General features: G+C 38.1%; 1 protein-coding gene across 7 annotated transcripts in view; it reads right to left on the bottom strand.

Moving 5' to 3' along the window:
• suco (SUN domain containing ossification factor) overlaps positions 1 to 23,268 on the bottom strand; it is a 43,259-nt gene extending 19,991 nt beyond the window's left edge. For all 7 annotated transcript variants that reach the window (XR_015127263.1, XM_086283876.1, XM_086283878.1 and 4 more), the window contains exons 1-3: positions 23,021 to 23,268; positions 2,852 to 2,966; positions 978 to 1,079 (exon numbers count right to left, since the gene is read on the bottom strand). Coding sequence is in view for 6 of the 7 variants with exons in the window: in XM_086283876.1 (XP_086140002.1) it covers positions 978 to 1,079; positions 2,852 to 2,966; positions 23,021 to 23,073 (270 nt within the window). In the remaining variant the exon portion in view is untranslated. The remainder of the gene's footprint in view (positions 1 to 977; positions 1,080 to 2,851; positions 2,967 to 23,020) is intronic.
• Positions 23,269 to 23,611: the final 343 nt, after the last annotated feature.

Genomic DNA, 23,611 nt, shown 5'->3' with positions numbered 1-23,611 from the left:
GTCGCAAAATAAACGTTTACGGCAATATTTTTTCATCGTTTTGATAGTCACCGTAGTGGTTATATTTATTTCTTAAAGTTCTCTCTTTCTCTTATATTTAATATAACCACACTTCAGACGGACAAGCGCCTGTTTTTAATGCGTTGTCGTTAGCAACAACGACGGTAAAACCATCGCTGTCCGCTTGTTTATTTTCCACATAAACCCTTCACAATAAAGCTCAAGATCCTGTTGAGACTTTTCAAAATAAACTGAATCACGTGAAAGAGTATGCAGAGTATCTACGGATGAGAAGCAAAAAATAGCAGTCAGGTGCTAAAATAAATAAATAAATAAATAAATAAATAAATAAATAAATAAATAAATAAACCTTAGACTCAAACGTTAGAACATGCTCTTCCCCGCAGCACGTCGTGTAATAAATACTCAAAGAAAATGGCTGCCTTTACAACTTATGTCTAAAAAAAAATATATATATATAGTTTCATGCATCTAAAACACTTGACTCCAGCTACATGACGCCCAGCTGGAAACACTTCACGCAAGTCGAGCTGCCCGAGATTCACAGAATTTACAGAAAATGTTAAATTTTTGTGATTTATATAGTTATCGGACGATAGATGTATTATATCGGGATATGAGGTTTTGGTCATATCGCACAGCCCTATTTCTGATGCAATTTAACTGCTCACCTAGATCAGTGCCATCAGATTAAGATCAACATTATTTATCATTTTCCTTTTCCAGTTCATGTGTTTGTGTCCCACATACATAATATACTTTTAAGAGTTTATGGTGCACACTTAAAAGCTGAGCTCTGCCTCACACTCCACCTTTAAGGTATTTACAACCTCAATTTCCCTTTTTATATTGACACTTTTTCTTTTTTTAAAGCCTGCCTTAGTATCCTGTTCACTGTAACTTAACTTTTTGAGCGATACTCTGGAAAACGTCCAATAACTGATGTGTCTTTTTACCTCTTCATGGTGTATGCTCTGTTTTTGTAGTTTCTCTCGTGCTGCTCTCTCGGTTTCTAGCCCCATATCGTATGATGTGTCTGTCTTCCACTCTTCCACCACCTAGGAGAAAATGAATAATAAGAACACAGGATAAGAAATACAAGTTAATGACATTACTGGCATTGTTACTAGATTGAGTTTTATTCTAAAAATTAGTTTTTTTGTATGTAAAAATGTCAAAAGCAAAAGGTCTTTCCACCTGCTGATGTGAAAAAGCCTTTTGTCGATGGACAAAGGCAACATTATAAGGCTAATGACTGACTGCCAGGGCTGCTGGCAGAGCTGTTTGTTGTTGGACCTCAAACAATGATTCTTTTTCTTCTGTGCCCACAAATGCATACCAAAACTCATTCACTTCCCCAAATTATCATTCATTTCTGATACTCACTGACACATGAATACAGAGAAGCATTTCAAATGTTTTTAAAAGTGAGGCGATCTACAATTTTCCTCGTCCTACTTCGAATGGCTGCAATGACATTGACACACTTTGTATGAACTACTTTCAGTTTAGACAATATTTAGCCATGAAAGCCTGAGAAAACATGTAGCGCTTTGAACCCATAGGGCAGGTCCTAACCTAAATCACATCAACCTCTATGACTGATTCTGCAGAGCAGACCAGGTTCTGACTGCGTGTAACTGGGCTGGTTACTCAGCTTTGTGAGTAACCATTTACCTGGATTTGGTTCCACTTTTTGTCTATTTTTTTCTCTCCAAAATGCAGTGTCATAACCATCGATTATTGTCTGCCAACTACTCAGATTGTCATTTTATTAATCTTATCAACATTTGATGGTGGCAGATGGAACAGGAAGTCTTGGCCTGGATAGCCACTGACTACACTTTGGATAGTCTCAGGAAGCTATTTTTTAATGTGTTCCCAGATAAAGTCTTCTGGTTCTCTTTGTGCTTGTTAAGTCTGATGTAATTAGCTATTTTCAGATCCAAATACTCTTTTGTTTGCCTTAAGCAAAGATGTTCAGCGGTACCATTCATGTTTAAAAACAGCCCAGATTCACTAAACTCCATTAAAGTGATCAGCTGAGCCGTTCTTCCAGATGTTAGAAGGTATTGGTAAGCTATAGTTACCTAGTTGATGTATAAAGATGGGTTGTGATTGATGTAAAGAAGAAAAAAGTAAATACTAGAAAGATTTTGGAGGGTTTTACACTAGTTGACACATTTATCTGCCACTCAACAGCTAGCTGGGTATCTTTAGGCTATTATAAACATCGCAACACTGGCAAAGTATTAATTGAAATACAGCACTTGTGAGCCATCAGATCACAGGAAGAAGATAAAGAAAATAGGCAATAAAAGCTCAGAGTGTCTGATATGATCCTACCCAAAAATATATATAATTATTAATTGCTGGAGGGATACTTCGAAAATGCTCCCTAACCTTATTTGTAAAACAGGAATTTTAGTTGGGCAGACAGTGATCCACTTCTGACGGACCAACATATTGGTCTCCAGGATATCAGTGAGTTTTTAAGCACTTAAAGGTGTACTCCATTTAAACACTGCTAATTGAAGACTTTCCTACTCAGAACAGCAGGTCACTGAAATAACAAGAACCTTAGCCAAAAAAGAAGGGCCTTGGAGCGCAAAACTGGATCAATAGGTGCCAACTTAGCAAACACACCAGCCCATTTTTCGTCAACGTTTACTGGGTCACTAAAGTTCATGACCCAACTCCCACAGGTAGAACTTGGTGTTAAGATGACCGTTTCTGTTTTTCACATTAAGAACGATTATACAGGTCTCCAAATTGTAATCTGTTACAGTCAAAAGCTGAGATACATGAAAAGGCCAGAACTTCTACACACCTTGTTTTGCGTGGAGTCCTGCTCCTGCTCGAGGCCATCAGGATCTTTCTCCTGTCGAGGCTGACCTGAGCCAGACAAGCTCTGCTCTGAACAATAGACATGTTGACTAGGGTACCTGAAAGACAAACAAGAGAAGATTTGTTAGAACATTTATAAGCCTTTATATACACACACACACACACACACACACACACACACACACACACACACACACTTAAAAAACAAACAAACAAACAAAACAAGGATTACTATAGAAATACTTAGGCTAGCCTAAGTAGCCTTGGGGGAAAGAGCCACTCACACAGTTAATTAAAGCACTGACTATAGGAGAACAAAGAAAGCTTCGAGTACAGGAGAGCAAAAGTAGAGATTCAAAACAAGGGCTAAAACCAAAGGAAGGAGTCCACATTAAGTTACAAGGAGAGACAGACAGGAACAGAATTGCATGAACAAAACAGGGTAAACCAAATTCCTTTTGTCATGTGTATTCTTATAAGCTGCTCAAGGCAAACTATTTTCTTTGATTCAAATTTGGCTTAGGATATTGCTGTAATTCTTTTAGCCATCTGAAAGTCAAGTGAAAAAAAAAGTGTAGCCTGAGCACTTTCTGCACTGCTTCTTCATGTATCTTGTTGTCAAACTACTAATGCCTATCAATTTAAACACGCAGGTGTTCTACACCAGCTGTTCTGAAAATTTCGCTAATTCGTAGCTCTTAATGGTGTCACATTAAATCACCGACTGTGAGGAGAATAAAAGTACTTTTACTGAATTGACAAAGTTGCAAAGACACACACTATTGTGGTTTTTGTTTTGTTTTTTTAAATTACACAAGTTTCATACTTCAGGTGAAATGAGCATTTTGTGAGATATTGAGATTCCCATGACTCGCGGTTATGTTCACCAACTTCCACCAACCTGCAGCGTGTTCAAACTCACATAATCTCAAAAATTACTGGGGTGGGGTGTGTGTGTGTGCGCGTGCGAGTGGTGGTGGGGGGGCACGTTAACCTTATATCAAATGAATGTCAACTTCAACAGTAAGTTAATAAAAAGGAGATCAAACAAGGATGGAAAGGTTATGAAACCACAAGACCAGAGCTAATAAAAGGCAAACAAAGCAAGAGACCGAACAAAGAAACAAGGCAGGGAGGCGGGAAAGATAGGCACAACTGTTTCTCAGTTATTACTATATTAGTGGAGTAGAAATGAAAAGCAAAATGAAACAAGAGGTAGGTCTCAACTGTGTTAACAAGTTAACTTAAGCCATCTGTCAGTTAGTTGATATTATAACAGGGTGAACAAGTTAGTCAGCATACAGACTTTGAGCCATTCATTTGGCTTATAGATTTAGTTAAACTGAATGGCTTTAGCTTTAAAGAAAGAACTCACACATTTGGGAAGCAAAACAGAAAACTTAAACTGATTAAATAATTTAGTTCACGTCGGTGAAAAATCAACAAACCGTGTCAAAGCTTCCAATGTAAGAAACCACAATATGGAAACTGCCTGCTCATTTAAACTAGAGCTCATGTGCACTTATGAAAGTAAGCATACAAAGCTCAAACCTGAAGCATAAAAAACACCCATCAGTAACTGTTGCACAGACAGACAGAAAGACACAACTCTACTCGCAAGTGCCATGTGATCCTCAGGCTGAAACAGTTAGCCTTGAGTGCTCAAATGTCAGGAGAGAGCGAAGCACATGGACAATCATGTTAGCGCTCTGTCAGCCTGGCTGTCAGGAGTAAGGAGATGCACAGTGAGCAACATACGCAATCACTGACAGACAAGCATCTGTGCAAGTCAGTGTCCTGTCACTCAGAGAGCCCTGCCATCTGTATATTCTATGTTTGAAGAGACTAAATAGACAAGACCAAAAAAACAAAAAAAACAAAACAAAAAACATGAGAAGAACATCTTTTGAAAGCTTTGACCCCTCTAATATAATCATCTCGGGCACAGACATTCACCAAACCTTCTGTTTAGGAAGGTCAGGCAATAAGAAGCTGGCTTAAAGGGATGGTTAAATTAGATTGTTTCTCTTTCAGATATTAGAGAAACTGAGGTCTAGTGTCTTTGGTGGCAGGCCCGATATCATCAGGCGATATATGCTTTTTGCTGATTTATCAGTAACAGCATTCATCAAGTGTACACAAACACTTGATGCAGCAAAAACACAATCAGCAGATCTGAGCAGAGTTGGGCAGAGTGTAAATAATTACATAAATCTAAGGGAAATCTGTTCATGCTTTATGGTGATCGACTGAATTCTCACTTTAAAAGTGAACAAAATAAATCAATAAAAAAAAATTAACAAACCCACAATCAAATATCATTATCACATCAGTATAATAATAAAAATAATATCATTAAAAACAAATGCTATAGTCAGTCAGGCTCTACTGATGGGATTCACCAAGCCCCAGTATAACACGGCTGATGCCAACATTTGGTGATTTGATAAAGTGCTTTTTTTCCCCCCATATAACTGAATAACATGTTATCTACAAGTCCTTACAAAAATAAATGCAACAAATTTAAAAGGGGATCAATTTAGTAATACAACAAAGCCATTGTTAATAAAGATGACTCAGTTTATTACAAAATGAATCACAGCCCAGTCTATGGTTTTACCCCAGTATATATATATATATTGGGCAGAGGAGCAAAGTGTTATATCTGTGCCAGAGCTCAATTCTAAAGAGTATTAAACTCTAAAACCGAGGAATTAAATTTACTATTGGTTTAGAAACAGGTTGCTACACAAGCATATTTTAACCACATTTGTTAATTGTCATTTCATTTATTCAAGTACTACAGACATCTTATCTTGTTAAACAGAAAAATTTATAGATCGCTCTTAAATTAAAGTCATACAGACTCATCGACTCTTTTGTATGTGGATTGTTCATGCTTACAAGCATAGCCATCTCCAAGCCAGCAAAAACCGTGACACAGCTGTCAAAATGAAATGATGAAATATGTGCACGAACGTATATGTGTTAACACCTCGTAGTGTAAGCGTTCCCCCAAAGGTGATAAAATGAGCCACAAAGCCAGAGGGGGAACCCTAAGAGCCAATCACTAGACAGACACTAAGGAGTAAATATGGAGCACAAGCTAATGTATCTTCCTGACTAAACTTAGATCCATAGCTTTAAGCTATTTTGTGTTGCGTTTCAAATGTCTCCTGTGACCCCTTATAACTCAAACACACATGAATGTAAAGGGAAGACCTCGCCCATTCAGTGACGTCACGATATTATGTAACAGACCATTAGCATATCTTGAGGTCAGCGTGGCATCCATGTATGCAACAGGGATGATTAATGGTTTTATCCTAAAATACTTTTAACTTCAATTTTAAACAAACATGAACGTTCATGAAAATATTGATTCGTTACCTAATAATCACGTGCTGACTAAAGAGCAGAAAAATCATTAAAACACATGTTTAGTCAAGTCAGAGCTACTCCATGCCTTCAAAAGCTAAACCAGTGTTTCACACACAGACATGAATCATAGATGCCCACACAGTCAAATACAGACTCTTTACCCTAATATCAAAAAGGAACAAAATGTACTCAAAAATCTTCTGAAAAAACAAAAATTCCAGGAAAATCCATGCCATGTGCCTGACACCAACATGCCAATTCATTTTATTTTGGATTATAATAGACTTCTGTTAAACTTTTCAGGCTACAGCCACCTCAAATCGCTTACCAGGTCCTTGCCTGCAAAACTCTTCCATACTCTCTGCAGTGATGGTTTTTGTTCCCTTATTTCTCTTCCTGTACATAGTCGTAAAGCTTGTAGTGCAAGCTTTTCCTAAACCAATCAACTGTTGCATTGCAGATCTATTGAATCACATGTGTGTCGAGTTAAGGAAATAATCTGACCAGTAAAGCAGAATCAATAATGGCATTGCTAACAATCAGTGAAAACACATCACGTCAACATGCAACAGCTGTGCTGTGCAGCTTCCTTTTGGTTGCTTCCACCTTTTTAGTCTTCGTGACTTATCCAAAAATCATTTATAACTTGAAAGTGCATGCGTGGCCTGGAATTACACAGAGACAAGCAGTCGATCATGAGACGGAAGATAAAAGAGGTTGTGTCTGAGTTAAGAGTCTGAAAGAAAACAAACAATCAATATAGCAAAAATAGGAGTAAGATGAAGTAATAATGTTATTTTCACTTTCCCTCTATGCATGTATTACACCAATTCAGAAGCTGAAATACAGTGCAAACCCATCAATTTAACATATAAATTTTAAATGTGCATCTCACACCAACTGTACTTTTATTGTTATAGAGGAAATAGAATAAGTGACAGGTACCAGATAATTTTGGAGTCTGAGCTGTCTTTTTAAAACAAGATCCTGTGTGGTTTTGGTCAGAAACCTTTAGCTATAAGACGCCTGCAGCTTTGTCCTGTGATTTCTTGACTCTGCATGATCTGCTTACGTAAAGCCGTTCTACAACTGCCACAAAGCCTTAGAATAATTTCAAATTTTGCAAAGATCGGACATCCTCTGGATACTTTGCCAAGTTCTGATATGATTATTTCCTTATTTTTGCCTGATGAAACCTAGACTTTTTCACTTTCAAGTTTCAGATAAAGGCCAATAAGGTCAAATGGAAAAAGTAAAAAAGGTGACTTCAGAAGTGACTTTGCAGCTGCTGCTTCTGTGCAAAGCATGCTCAGTGATGCATCAACTAAACACATCAACTAAACACTGCTTGTTATCATTTTTTAAAGCTATCATTCAATCTCTCAGATAAGCGCCCTTGTGTAAAATGCAGATGGGTGACAAACAGATCTCACAGTACAGTACACGTCTGTATAAACTTCCTTGATCATGAATGCAAATCTCACAATCATCCCCAATGTGACTCACTGGGAAAATGTTTAAAGGGAAACTTGCAAAGTCATAAATGTGTCTAATCAAATGAAAAACATTCAAATACAAAGATTAATAAATAACCTCAATTCCCCCCCAAAAGTGGGACACTGTGTAAAAGGCAGGTAAACATTTGCTAAGTTTTCTAAGTTCAATTGTGAATAAAATATGGGTTTACAATATTTACAGATGATTGCGTTCCTTTTTTAGCTTTACAGTGTTCTGCTTTTTGAATTGGGGTTGTATACGGAGCAATTCAAGAGGACAAAAATATGCTGTTTGTACTGAGACATTTAAACCCAAACCAAAATGTCAAACAAGTGGGAGGCACGGTTGGCCTGGCTCCATTCATTCATGGGGATGATGCAGAAAGAGCCGATGTGAGAGTATCAGCTTTGGTGGTATACTGTGACCTACTTTTTAAAATTCAAAAGTGTATGCAACAGTGGGAGGGGGAACATAGTACCCACAAGTGAAGAAGTGGGGAGAACACTGCAACACACTGTATGGCATTTATTACATACCAGTAGTGGGTTAACCTCAAGAAGGAAGAGCATGAGTCAGCAGTCGGCAGAGTCTTCCCCATTCTGCTTCTCTTCTTGTTTCCTGACCGAACTCATACGGTCCTAGGATTTTCAGTAAGTCTTTTGCCTTTTGCATATTAGTCTCTAAAAGCAAGAAATATTCCTAATAATGATGAAGATAACACTTTATAGCCAGATGCACAGAGAGGCAATAGCTACATGTCTGTGCTGGTTCCGAGCACACAAATCCCCTGATATTTCCTGTTGGCTTTAGGCGCATTCAGAATCGGGAGACACGATTCAGCCTTATCGAATCAACTGTACTATACTAACTGACTGGGTTGACACAGGAGACAAAACTGCAGAGGCAACAAAGCGAGAACTGTTTAATCTGCCGACAACAAGTCTAATTTTATCACCAGCTGCACGGCATGCAAAGTGCCCTCTGATCTCTTGTCACGCAGGAAGTTTTCCTTCTGTCTTAAAGATTTCAGACATATTGATGTACGCCTATGACCTTTCTCCTCTTTCACCAATTAGTTTTTTTTTAAATGAAATATCAATAACATATACAAAAGGTCATCATCCTGCCCTGTCATACAAACTGATCTTGGTCCCAACATGACACTGCAGCACATGTAGCCTTCAACGTCAGTCACAGGAGATTAGTTGCCGTCTTTCGATTTCCTGACCTAAATCTCTGACCAGCTTGTTGCTCTCCATTACATAAACTCTCCCTGACACACATATTCATTTTAAATGATAAGTTTAGAAATCCATTAAAGAAAAACTTTCTATTTTGACACAAACAACAAGTTAAAAGGAGAAATGTCAAATAAGGTTAAATTACTCAAATTACTATGGTTTTAAATTCATAATAAAGAGCAGAGTGAATACTACATTATCTGTCCTGTGTCCACAGGGAAAGGAGAGTCTTGTGATGTTCACATTATTCCAGATATGAGGGGAGTTGCTGGCTGGAGTGAGTTAAGAAGGAAAACCATGTCAATAACAGCTTAAACTTGAGTTCAACTTTTCTCTTTAAATTTGACTGTAAAGCCAACCCAGCCTAACCACACACAGAATTTTAAAAAACGAACAAACAAGAAATTCAAAAATCCCAATTGCTGAGGATTTATTTTCCTTAGCCACAGAAATTGACAGAAAGACACACAATGTTTTACTTTCACACTGAATAGAGACAGGAACATGGGAGAGGTAAAAGAGCTGAGGAGAGAATCCAGGATCCACGTGGCCAGAGGTGGATTATGGGGCGTGGAGATGTGCCAGGGCTTGCCTGGAAAAGTAGGCCAGAGCATCTGCCAAGCAGACAAAAACATGCCGTCACTGTTTGGAGGAAAACAGAGGGCAGTGCCTAAAGCTCGGCCTTAAGAGGACTGACCATGTTTGCGTGTGCAAGTTGGAGTCTGTGTGCACGCCAGTTTTGCTCCACATTGAAGCATGAAATAACGGACAACAGCAGTTTGTTCTAAAGCTTGCTGATCCTCCATAATCCTCTTCACTGATGCATCCTCGTAGCCACCAGGACAGAGCGGCTGAACTGGAAAACTGCTCGCTTCCCAACTCAGAGAGTTCTTAACCAGGGTCTAGCTGCAGCACATTGCTGGTATAAGCAGGTGTTCTGGCCTGGTTTATTGACCGCTGGTGAAGTACATCAGGGATCTTCAAGATTTTTCATTTTCAAGCACTACATGGTCATGCACTAGTTTACACAGCTCCTTGTTCACATGATTCAGCCTTGAGAGCTCCGAGAGTTCCTTATCACTCGCGTCACGCAACGAGAGTGATAAAATTCTTTATCAAAGATAATAAAGAATTTTCCTCACCGCTGACCGCAAAATTCTTAATTTGCTTTTTAAAATACTGAATCTCCCTTTTCTGATTATCTCCAGTCTCATGTCAGCCTTTTTATAGTCTTTATGCAGACTACATTTTCTTTTTAAATCTTTTGATAATCATTTCATCTTTTTCCTCATCTGCGATCAACAAACTTGCCATGCAATTTAACCTTTCCATGAAAAACCATGTCAAAATTTGTACCCTATTTTGTCACCTATAAGGTGACTGATAACTATCACTGAATGCATTTTCCCCCTCTATATTCAACACTTGTCAAATGCTCATGTTTACTACCTAGTGCTGCAGACGCATTAACCTGTAAACATTAGCAATGCTGCATTTTTCTTACTGCCTTCCTCCGCTTGGAGTGATCCAAGTTACTGTAATGGGGTTTGAGTACTGGGTTCATTTGCCTAAGTGCTATAATGCTATGTGCTGACTTGACGTATTGGAGGAGTAGAGGCACTGCAATATACTTCAGCCATTAAGAATAACTAGCCCTGCCTTCTGACACAAAGATACAGGCCTGTACTTATCAAGCATCAGATCAGATCAGAAAGCAGTCACACCTGACTCAGAGGGTGTTGCTTCATTTACTTACTTGCCTAATTTTTGCTTACAGGTTGAAATATCTCAGTCTTTTCCTTAGAATCAAAGTGGAGTTCGCAGCTGTCCTAACCTGTCAGGATTTCCCAGTAGCTGGAAAGTAAAAAGAAAAAAAGTCTGTGCAACAACTAAGTGAACAGAAGATTGAAATTAAAGGACAAATTGGAAAAAAAATCCCTGTCAGACTAATTGCACAAAAGCTTTAACGCAACTAATGGATAGATAGAAAAGGTGAAGGTTAAGCGTCTGTTAACAGCTAACGAGGGATCAACCAATTTAAATCGTAAAACTGCTTTATGATAACCCAACTAAGTGTGGAACAAAATAATACTGAGGAAGTTGCAACAGTAAATAATGGAGTCTAATGGACCATTTAGAGCTAGTTTTGAAGGAGCAGAGCACCAGTTAGGTTATCTGGTCAATGGGCTATGAGTTTGTTTCGGCAATGTGTCCATCATTAACCAAGCCACAATTCACAAATTTATTAATGGCTACACCTCATCAAATATTAGTCAGACTATAATCAAGTGTACACGCAATAAAGACATGATGGGTCCTCACCCAAAGTGTGCTCTAAGGCAGCGGTCCCCGACCCCCGGGCCTCGGACCAGTACCGGTCCGTGAGTCGTTTGGTACCTGAGCCCGTGAGAGTTGAGGCTCAGGTGTGAAATGTATAGTTTTCAGGGTTTTTTTAAATCAGTTTTCAGCGTTATTTTGTTATCGTTTTTATCGTTAACTCTGTTTTCCTCGGTCTTTTCATGTGTGTTATGAATAAATCTATTTTTCGGTACCGGTACTAGTTTTATTTTGTTGTATTTATCTGCGACACCTTAAAGGCCAGTCTGTGAAAATATTGTTGTCATAAACCGGTCCGTGGCGCCAAAAAAAGTTGGGGACCGCTGCTCTAAGGTCAAGGCCACATCAGTCATTTTACAGGCACTTATCCATTTTCACAAGAAATACTGCCTTTCCTTGAGTACTTGTCAGATCTTAGTGTCTTAAATTAAAACGGTGTCCCAAGGTCAACAACAAGGTGACATCTGTGATTTTATAGCTAATATAATGAGAACTTTGATTAATCGGGTACCAGATGAAACACATCATCAGTGACGTTCTGGTTAAGTTTTAATCATATGTGCCACTTTTATTATTCAATTAACTGCATTTATTTGAAAGCTGTCTGATACGAAAACTGACGCTGAGCCAAAATTTGCATGTCACAAATGAATATTTAAACTGTATTAACCCTTTACAGCCGATCGGAGCGGGCACGCTCTGTTTTGCGTAACTATTTTTAAATCCCGGTAGCTCTGCAACCAAGTAAGCTAGCGCAATAATTTTTTTTGCATATGAAACTGGAGGAGTTGTACTTACATCTTATGCCATCAGCTTGTCCTAGGTCACAGTTTCCTTCCACATATAGCTTTGCAAAAACTGCATAAAAATCACTTGCAGCAACAAAAACATGATATTCCAGAAACACGCTTCGCCGATCCATCAGCTGTTTGTAACACTTCCTACGTCCATCAGCGCGAACTATCACATGACCGCATGACCTGCCCGAAACCGGAAGTGACGTCATTTTGCGGAAATGTAGTTTTTTACGATCGGGGCCTTATGAGCTTGTGTTTTACTTGTTATGTGTTTTAAAAAGTTATGTTTGACTTTATGACTTTCTGTGTCGTTTCTGGGATGCTTAAGACTCATATTGCACTGCTGGAAATAGTTTATTTTGATGCATATGCTGTTATTTTGCAAATTTGCACTATAATATTTATTTTCGTTTTTCCTGCAGTATATAAAAATTGGTGTATTTCAAAAATAAAACTATGAAGACACTCAAAATAAATTTCCTGTGGTGGGAAACTAGTTTGTGTAACTTTTTTGTATTTACAGTTTTGAGGGATAAGCCTCTTAAATTTCTCTAACTAGAAATATATGTTAAAAAAAACAAAAACGATTTTCAATTTTTTTGTAGTTTATTGCACTTTTTTGCAATTTATGTAATTACTATGCACCTAATGCAGACATATTATTAAAGTTTGGGCTATAATGGTTGTATTGATGTATAGCAACTTGAAATGCTCCCAAAAATGGCTCCACAGCATGTAAAAATATAATATAAGCTCTGGCGAACTTGGTTCTATGGTAGGTCTTAAAGGGTTAAAGCTCAGAGTGATAAAGCTTTTATTCTGCATCCCTTAAAACAGACGTCAGACTTTAACGTGTACGTGACAGTTTGTTACATAACGCCAAAACCTCATCCTGTTCCTTCTCAATATCACATAATTACAATTTAATAACACACTTGAGTAGACTTTAGATCCTGAAAGGACACATACGCTTATAATCCAAACCACTTTAAAGTATTTGTGAAACTTGTCTTTATGATTTATACGGATCACTCTGAGTATACCAGCACTGTGACACACCTTCAACATTTACACAGGAGCCTTTATCCAGGATGTAGTTTGAATGAACAGACACCTCTATTTGGGAGCTATCCCATGGTGCACCAAGTAGGCCAAGTCACCAGCACTGCTGCTTCTACAGGCATAATTCACTAAACCAGCCAGCAGTCTACTGATTTTATAAAAAACCTGGGAATAAATCACAAATAAATTAATATATTTTAGAGGGGGAAAAAGAAAGAAAAAACCCAACATAACTGAAAAAAAAAAAAAGACAAAAAAGTCTTAAGTTTTAGTCTTTACTTAATTTGGTAAAGCAACCAGTTTGAGGCTTTGGTGAAAATGCCTATTGACAGTGACACTTCTACATGCATGACTGCTTTTATTGTAAAACTGGTTCTTAACTTCTGATAAATGCCACTCCTATCATAAAAACAGCTAAAACTGAAACTAAAAAAAAAAAAAAAAAAAGGGAAGACTAAAACAGGACTCTGGAATCCAGCTGCAAATAAAATGAATCCAAAATAAAAGAGCTACAGTAAAATGCAATAACCATTTTAACACCAGTTGGATAAACATTTTAAAGTCACGCTGGCAAAGACTGTTTGCGCAAAAACACCATTGAGCACCTAATTTTAAACACATTTGCAAAGACAAAGCCAAATAAGATTTGTATTTTATTATTCACAGATTTTTTTTCACCATCATTCACGTTTCGCTTAGTTCTGCGATCTAGTAAGAAAAATAAAACTGCATAAACGGAAACAAATGCATGCAGCCCTTTGTCACATATCCAGATTGTTTAGTATGATTTTGTGGATAAAGTTATTTTTATTCATTTTTTAAATAATTCAATTAATTGTTGTTGTTGTTTTTTTATTATTATTATTATTATTATTATTATTATTATTATTATTATTATTATTATTATTATTATTATTATTATTATTATCATCATCATCATCATCATCATCATCAATAAATGCAACCAGTTTCCCCTATGAACATTAAAACTTCACACTGAAAAACCTGCAGAAAATGTTTGCACTTTAGCATTCATGAACTGGATACTATAATTGTTACTGATTAAATGCCTAACCCAGGGGTTTCAAACCCAGGGCTCCAGAGTCTTATGTGGCTTTTTTGTCCATCTGGCTCCCTATAAGTCTGACACAAAACTAAATTAATATAAAAATGATCCTTTTAATTTTGCTGAAATTCAACTGCAGTGGTTAGCATGAATGCAAACACATAAACAGCTAGTCCTGAGTGCTACTAACCCAAAAAGTCAAGGAGAAAATTGGAGGATTTAACGGTGTTTTTTGGCTGCCAATGCCCTGCTCCTGCTGTGTTCCATATATGATGTATAATACATCAAAAACATACCACACTGAGTTTTGTATTATAATCAAATAGGACTAAACCTAGTAAGGGCATTTTATTTAAATTTCCACTGAATGATGATGGCTTATAAATAAATATGTCTGTCTTACTTCAGCCTCCACATTTCATAAATATGTTTATACTCATTTTTATAAGATTAAGGAACTATATGAGGCCAAGGAAAACTAATTAAAAACTGAGCTGACACCCATATTTACTGTTAAACACCACGCTTTAAAACTATTATAGCCAAAAATAAACAAATCTCTACTAGAGAAAAGATCCCATTAGCAGCAGTGACATTGTACATTACTGCAGTCGTCCCACAGAGGCTTGCCGATGAGACATCAGGACCATCGACCCAGACCAATGGGACTGAAAGATGCACTCATGTGATATAATCCAATTTGATAGGAAAAGCCACTTTGCCAGTGAGAGTTAGCATGGGTGGCTGTGGATACAACAATACATGTGCATTCTTGGCCTGCATGGATACATCAGCCAGCACAGCAGGAGAACAAAAACCCATTAAAAATTCAACTTGGCACAAAGTGTACCAAAGTGCTGCAGCGTGGTGAAACATTTACATCTGTCGTAGATGTTTCACTGCAAACTGGACCCTGTAAAAACCCAGAAGGGAGCCAGGTTTGAAAAATAAAAGACTGGAAAGTGACAAGTACTGTGATATGTTGTCTGTGAAGGTTCTCAGTCATCCAGGTCATCGTAGTCAAAGGAGCTTGCAAAGAAAAATGCTGTGATATGTTGATTTTTAATATAATAACAGCTTATCAATCAATTTGGATTCAGTAAAGTAAAGACGATTTGATGATATTCTCTTAATGTACAAGCTCCAGCAAAACATCTCTTTATCTTTAAAATTGTCTAAGCCTTGTGGGAAAAAAGGCCTCCTGCTGGGAATTGCCGACAGACACGCTTCATGCATTAGAAGACCAAACCATACCAACAAGAAAAAGGGACAGAAATGGTCCCACACACACACACACACACACACACACACAAAACTCATGCATGAGAGCCTGTCAGTAGCAGCTAAAAGGTAAACAGTGAAGAGCAGTGAGTGAGAGGGGGAAGGGAGAAAAGAAGAAACAGAAGATTTTCACAGGGCGGAAAAAAGGTAGTACCTTTCTCAAAAAGGGCAAGAAAAAGCAAAGGAAATTTATACACCAAACTTGGGAGTATTTACTGTATACAGCTATTACAAATGACCTCAGACCCATAACACAACTGAAGATAAAACACATCTTCTATGAATTATTTTAGACTTATTATATACTTAGCATATACTTTCAAATGTTGTAAATTATTTGCAGCATTAATTAGTCAGGAATCATAAACAATGTAACCACAAGAAGAAAAGGAGATCTAGTAAGAAAAGCAAGTGAAATGAATCCCCTCCCTAACCTTTACCATGCCCTTGTGTCATACAAGTAAACACATGCAGTGATATTTTATTAGTTTTCTGACGTACATCTCCACCCTCTGAATACTATTCTCCATCGCAGCAAACAGTAGTATTTTCTTTCAAACCACTGACAAAGCCTCAGGCTGTTGGCCCGTATTCAGCGCTCACTGAACGACTTCCCAGAAAATTATTATGTTTGTGAAGAAAGATTGTGCAAATACGTTCCTCCTCATATCATCAGGTCTGAGATAAAAAAAATAATAATTTAAAGTTACGCATATATGTATTGTGCGTCTTAAATACAACTGAGGGACATCACACTTTGAATGTGATTACTAAAATCTTTTTTAAGTGACGGAAGTGAGAGATCAAGACAAAAGCTATTTTAACATAAGCTCTGGAAAATGTCAGGAAAAATCACGCAGTACCCAAGTCTGAAGTTGCTCTGATTGACAAGTTGACAAGTGAAGTTGGCAGATTGACAACAGCAAAACTCATTATTACAATTATTCTGGCTACCTGTAAACAATCAAAAACAAATGGACTGGTGGTTTTTAAAAGTCTAATTTCAAAGGTGATTTTTTTTGTTAATGATTCAAGTGTAAAGCAAATAAATAAAGAGATGGTGATGGGCATAGATTCATCCAGATGGTTGCAGACAGGGACAACAGAGATCCAACCAGGTGGCTTTGTGCACCTCAGGAGACCTGCATAGAAGCCATGGGGAGCACAAGAGAGCCAGCAAGTATCAGACACTCATGTCACAGAAAGCAGATCAGGTTAGAGACCACTGGAGCTTTGGAGACAACAATCAGGTGAAGGCAACCGTTAATGGACAGGTTTACCTAGATCTCACAGACCTTGTTGATTAAAAGGTTCTCTTTCCAGGCATGTTGGCTTGATCTTAACAAAGGAGAATCAAAACTGCTGTAAATGAAAGGGCTGCACATAACTTTTAACACAAGACAAGACCAACGTAAAAAACAGGGGTAAAGTCTTAATGCAGATTGCAACTGATGTGGACATTTGGGTTTTAACATGCAGCAACTCTGGGTAATGGCTAGAAAAGTTCAGGGCAGTTTTATATAAACCACATCAGACCATTTTGTCTAGCACTGCCTTGGTGGCACACTTCACAGTTGTTGACTGCTAAAAGAAAAAGTGGCAGCAGAAAGCATTAGCATACAGAGGGGTATGCAGCTGGGACATGAGAAGGCTAGAAAGCAAGAGAGTTTTATGTGCTCATCAGGCTCCATGGCCAGTGGGCAGGAACAAAGGCATGTGCTTTAGTGCCAGTCCAGCTCTGTCTCCTCACATAAAAACTAAAGCAACCAGCCCGCAGGGCAAGACCTTGGTTCAACAACAACACAAATTTGGACTGTGTTACTCAGCTTCTATTCTCTGGGCTTGCAGTAGAGACAAGCAGAGACAAAGTGAGATTACCTACAGCTTCCAAAAATCATGCATTCAAGCTGCGCATTTTGGCTGTGAAAAACAAACGCATTTTAAAATGATCAGTTTAAAAACAAATTCAGAAAGCAATTTATTTTATTCAATACTGACTGAAATAAACAATGATCGAGCTAAACTTCCTGGCTCTGTCCTGTTTTTGTGAAAAACAGAAGCAAGAGATGGATTGTGTAAAAGGTTTGGATTAAACTCAAGAGAAAAGGCTGCGAACAATAGTGCCTGGGTTTGGTTTGTAACATGAAAAGGATGACTCCAGATTTTTCTGGCTTTTAGGTCAAATGTCATGTTTGCTGTGATTTATTTATTTATTCCCCCTCTTTAGAAACCTGTTCAGTTACATACCTCAACGTTTTAAAATCCAGCATTTGAAATCAATAGGACCTTAGCTGAGATAAACTGCCTTTTCACTCAAATTAAGTGAAGGGTAAGATAACAAGTTAATGGAAGCAATGAGCAGGTCTCCAGTTGGCATATTTCATGATGGAATCCCTTATGTTACAAAACAAATCTATTACTTATATATTCCTTCTTCCTACATGCATAGATTTAGCAAGTTTTGTTTCTATGTTTAAACTCAGTCATTAAAGACAGTGTAAATAGCTTACCATAAACCCCCAAATTACTGTACCAAATAGTCAGTGAGCAGGCGCAGGCAGTAGCAATGTTTGTATACACTCAACCTAGAGTCCCTAGAGTCCAACTTCTATAAAGAAGGAAAAAAACAAAATAGCACACCACTATGTAAACTTATAACCCTTAAAAGCATCTTTGCAGACCATTCTTTTTCTATTATGCAAGTTGCGTTCACATGGACAGATGAGCAGGTAACACATGTATGAGCTTATGACATTGTGCTACATTCTTTGAATCACAGACGCATCACAGTACAGCCACAAGCCAGCTGATGAAATGAGAAGCTGCGAGGGGGTGAGCTACGAGAACGCCCAGTAAGCATTATTGTCTTCTTTCAAGGCCTCCTTTGTAACCTTCCGATTTACGGTCCAACCAGCCTCCCATTTCCCAGCTGAAACAGCCAAAGCACACAAAGTTTTCACTGTGACATTTACTTACAGTTCCCAGTATGGGTGCTCCGTGAGTGTGTACTCATGGTGCATGTGGGGAACATAAGGAGGACTGTATTATGTAACAACTACCCCCACCAAAAAGGAACTTTTACAATGTGGGCAGAACACAGTTCTTATAACAAGAATGTCCACAAGCTATATCCTGACTTCCTTCTTTGTAAGGCACTCAGAATCCCTAACAGCAAAATTTGACAGAAACTGGAGCTCACAGTGAAGAAATATGTTTTTTGTACAAACGCTCTATTAAACTTATTTCCACTTCTTTCATTTTGTTTTAGTAGCACAATACTGTATGAAAGTGCCTCAAGTAATCCTCATTAATCTTTTACTGGGCATTGGTGAAGCCCCTCAGTTTACCCACTATCCGAAACAAGCAATTTTAGCACCTCTCATTTTAAGAACACATTACACAAAAGCCAAATTCCTTCTGATTGGACGCTTCTTGAAAACACAAGGTACGAGCATCAGGTGGGTGAGATTGCAAGTTGCATTTGCTAAACGTCAGTAAATCCTCACTTTTTAACTTTGTAAAGTTAAAGCCTGAATCGGAGCATTCAGAGCAGTCTGAAGCCTGACACTCTGTCTCTTTCAGCTTATATAGAGTGAAAAGAAAATGATCTCATCTTATATTTGTTGAACTACTGCTCATTGTGAGCCGTCTATTAGGTTTTCTTCCTAGCAAAATATTTGCACTGCAAAACACAGCCTCACCCTCAGAGTTGCTCAAGGACTGGAGCTGTGAATTGGGATTCATTAGAAGCAGAAGGTAACTTAAAACCCACACAGTCCTCACTCTACAGGTGATTTAGGAAAGTAAACGGGTTGGTCTTGCATGTGTTCTCCTTCTAGGTTAGCACCAAAGCAAATGAACAAACACGTCTTTTGGCATCACAAGCAGATGCAAATAAAACACCAAAGCACCCTAAAGCAATTTTAACTGCACTAATATAATGACATATAAAAGTCCAAGTTAACAGCACAATTAAAAATAAATAAATAAATAAAAAAATCATAAAAAAAAAAAAAAAATCATAAAAGTCAGTAGATTAAAATTCAACACGATCAGCACACAGCCCAATTTAAATGAACATGTTCAAAAACTTTGTATGTTTCGCTGATTTTGTTAACAACTGGATGATTAACAATATCTACACTCTAATGGAATATAATAGAAAACCCCCAACTGATCACTTGGTTGCAGAGGTATCTCTTAAGTACTAATCAGGTTATATAATAATTATCTTTCTATGCCATCCTTCAGAAGGACAGAATGAGATGGTGACAATATATGCAGTAAAGGGCGTTGAGTACACACCCCAAAAATTAAATAAAGAAAACCTTTTGTGGATCTCGGGTAATTTTCCAGAATATACAACTAAGAGAAAGATGCCAATTGTCTAACAGAAAGTCAAACAAGTTCTAACAGTTTCTAACCTGGAATAATTTAATTGTGCTGTTAACTTGGACTTTTATATGTCATTATATTAGTGCAGTTAAAATTGCTTTAGGGTGCTTTGGCGTTTTATTTGCATCTGCTTGTGATGCCAAAAGACGTGTTTGTTCATTTGCTTTGGTGCTAACCTAGAAGGAGAACACATGCAAGACCAACCCGTTTACTTTCCTAAATCACCTGTAGAGTGAGGACTGTGTGGGTTTTAAGTTACCTTCTGCTTCTAATGAATCCCAATTCACAGCTTACCAAATTTCCCAGAGGAACCCACCCGAGGGATTAATAAAGTTTTATCTTATCTCTCTCTTATCTTAAATGCTGAACCACCAGACTCAGACAACATTTCTGCGCTAAAGTTAGCATCTAAATAAGAAGAAAATACATATCTGGTGAGCTATCATTACAGATAATCATCCTGGAAATATGCAGTTTCATGCAAACGGTGTCAAGAGCGCACACACACACACACACACACACACACACACACACACACACACACACACACACACACACACACACACACACACACACACACACACACACACACACACACACACACACACACACACTCCCCTCCCCTCAATGCTGATGTCAACAGTCTGAGCTAGCTTATTGTGGGCACAGTAAGATCCCTTTTGCTGACCACACGTGAAGGGGCAGCATGACACATGCAGAACACTTTGTTGTGCTTCTCTGAGTACTGCAGCATAGAGATGTACTGCCAAGCAGCTTTAAAACACCCTATAAAAACAGGCAACAATTCAACCACAAACACACACACAAAGAAATAAAATAAAAGCATAGATTTTGATCCATAAAAGAACAACAAAAACAACATCAGGCTAGGTCATTTGAAGCAGGACAAGCAGAGTTATTAAAAGCATCAGGTCAATGATCATGACACACCTACCCATAGACACTTGTTACCAGCAATCTAATACAGAGCCCCCTTTTCAAAGCCTAAAAATCACAGCTGCCTTGGAGACCATCGGATTACTGCAAGGATCACATTCCCCATTTCTTTGCTCCTACCAAGACGTGTGAGAGTTGGCAAGGAGGAGTGAGAAGCTGCACGCTAAAAAGGGTTTGCATTACTAATGAAGTTTGTACGTGTAGCAGCATTGTCATTAGTTTGTGGGAAAGTGGAAAAAGGGCCCATTAATATAGGCAAGCAGACACTTGACTTGCAAGCAGCAGGCCTGCTGGAATAGTTAGCTTCCTTGCTATATAATATGTTGGGTCTTTACAAAAGAATATAAAGTGTGCTTAAAATGACTAAATTAGGAATTTATAAATAACAATTCATCATCAAATCAAATCTTATTTGTGTAATAGCTATGAAGTACCAGGTTTGCAATCCAATAACAGCTCTTGTTTGCTTGTGCCAATATGCAACTCTTTTTCAAAATATGCAACCCTATGAAGGAGCTACAGTACACTAAGTGCTGGAGTGCAAGTTTTACTTATTCATGAAGACATTATATAAGACGAATGCCTGACATGATCCATAAAACATGACTACTAAAATTCAGTGCTTTAAGGAAATAAGGACAAACATGCTTCCTTTAACACTATAGTCAACAGTGTGAATCAAATAACCATTACAGGAAAGCAACCAGAACCATTGCTGGATCTTGGAACACAAATATTAGGTGATTATTTCCTGGAAACGTACTACACACTTTAAGTAACGTGAAATTTTCTTGTACAGCTTGGGAGTTTTAAATTTCCGCCTCTACCCCAAGGGAGGCCTACGCCACACACCATGTCTCTCGGCTGTCTTGGGAACACCTCAGTATCCCCCAGGAAAAGTTAAAAGCTGTGCTATACCCACAACCTGAGCACCGATAAGCCAAAGAAAACGGATGGGTGGATTTTCACGTACATCAAATGTGTCTTTATTTATTTATTTTTTAGGTTATTTAGTCTCCTAAAGAGCAAACGAATCTACATTCTCAAATAAAGTGAGACTGACATATTTATCACAAAGAAATTACCAGAATGGCAGAGAAAGCTGGACAGCTACCTGCTTCTGAGTCACCAATCTGGATAAAGGTGGCACTTTAGCCAGACTGCTAATCCCATTCCACAAACCCTGCGTACTGTTACCTGCTGCATGCCTCCGAGATTAATACAACTCATGAATTTGTTTAATCTACCAGACCTCTGTGCGCACATACTTTGGAGAACAACTATCATTTTTAGGAGGGGAACTTATTTACCAGAATGTAATAACAGATCTCCAATATGTCGCTGTTAAATCTATGTTAAGTATGTAGAAGTTCGGTGATTTTACAATGATTTTACAATAAGCTAGCTCTTGCGAGTATGGTTTTCTCTGCACAATATACAAAGACACATTGAAGTTTTATAACTGTAGTAACTTATAAATCATTGGACAAACAATGGTAGCATTTCCTTGATTTAGCTGCTTTTTTGTTTCATATGACAACATACATGTCATCTCGAGTTTTTATGAGCCGGTCAGACTGACTGGTCGATTTCAGGATAGCAGTTGATGCCCTTATGGATTTGGCATTGGAAAATAAACAGTCATGAAATATAGTTTAAATCAAGGGGAGATAGACTGAATTTTTTTAGCATTAAAAAGTTTAGAGATAAAGAGTTTAGTTGGTCGCCTCCAGCTTGCCTTGGTGGTCACTGATGTTACCTGACAAGTAGCCCGACTTCACTGGTTTTTAGGTTAGCTAGCTATGCCGCTAGTCAACAGCTGGCTACCAAACCTTCTGACATAATTTAAGTCATTTAATAAATAAAGCTTATCAGTAAGTTGGGTACAAACAAAACAATTTCAGAGCTGTTCTTAGGATAAGAAAGTCCAGAAAACGCCACAGATTGTAACACGTTGTTAATGTTAGCTGTGTAGCAGGGGCATTGATGACTGACGGATATTATGCGGCAGAAGACACCAAGCAAAGCTACGTGGGGACGAGCATCACAAAGCCTGCTCCACCTATTGTTAGGACTGTGTTTTGCCTGACATGTTGATTATAGTGAGGATGTAGAATTAGATGTCGATGAAAGCTTACCAGCACAGGAGAGCTACAATGAGGCACACCAACAAAACGCGCAGTCTCTTCATTATCTTCCCGCGGGGACCAACATCCTCGCTCCTTGGGGTTTTTCTCCTAATGGATCACGGCTACACAACACACCGAAGAGAATCTTTAAGTACCTGTGTTAATTTAAACATGAAAAACAGCAAATCCCACACTTGAGGGGGTGCTATTTTTCATTATGCGGACCAGCTGTCCGCCTCCTTTTAGGCTCCTGTGGCCACTGCTGTTGACGAGTAGCTGGATCTCGCTATGTTCAACCCCCGCTGAAAAATCTAACCAATCAAATAAGCGTTGAGAATTCGTAGCCCAATGAAAAGGCGTTTAGCGACACTAGTTTAATTTGAAAGCCCCACCCCTTTCGATTGAGGATGAGTTGGTAGCTGTGGAGCAGGACGCGTCACCTATTTCTTGATAAGCAAATCACTTAAGCATGCAATAGTTAAAGTTATTGCTCAACTGTGAAATGTGTCGACGTGAATATATAGTCCTAGCACTTTTTAAAAAAATGTAAATTAACTTACATTCATTCAAATATGAGGTGTATGAATGAGGGTGAGTGAA

This window comes from Aulonocara sp. 'chitande type north' Nkhata Bay, linkage group LG23 (assembly GCF_057382095.1).
Source record: "Aulonocara sp. 'chitande type north' Nkhata Bay isolate Kocher_YH1m ecotype deep benthic linkage group LG23, A_spYH_male_GT1.1, whole genome shotgun sequence".
In the NCBI taxonomy this organism is placed as follows: Eukaryota; Metazoa; Chordata; class Actinopteri; order Cichliformes; family Cichlidae; genus Aulonocara; species Aulonocara sp. 'chitande type north' Nkhata Bay.
Note: the sequence above shows the minus strand (reverse complement) of the source record. Positions and strands in the feature narration are given on the sequence as shown.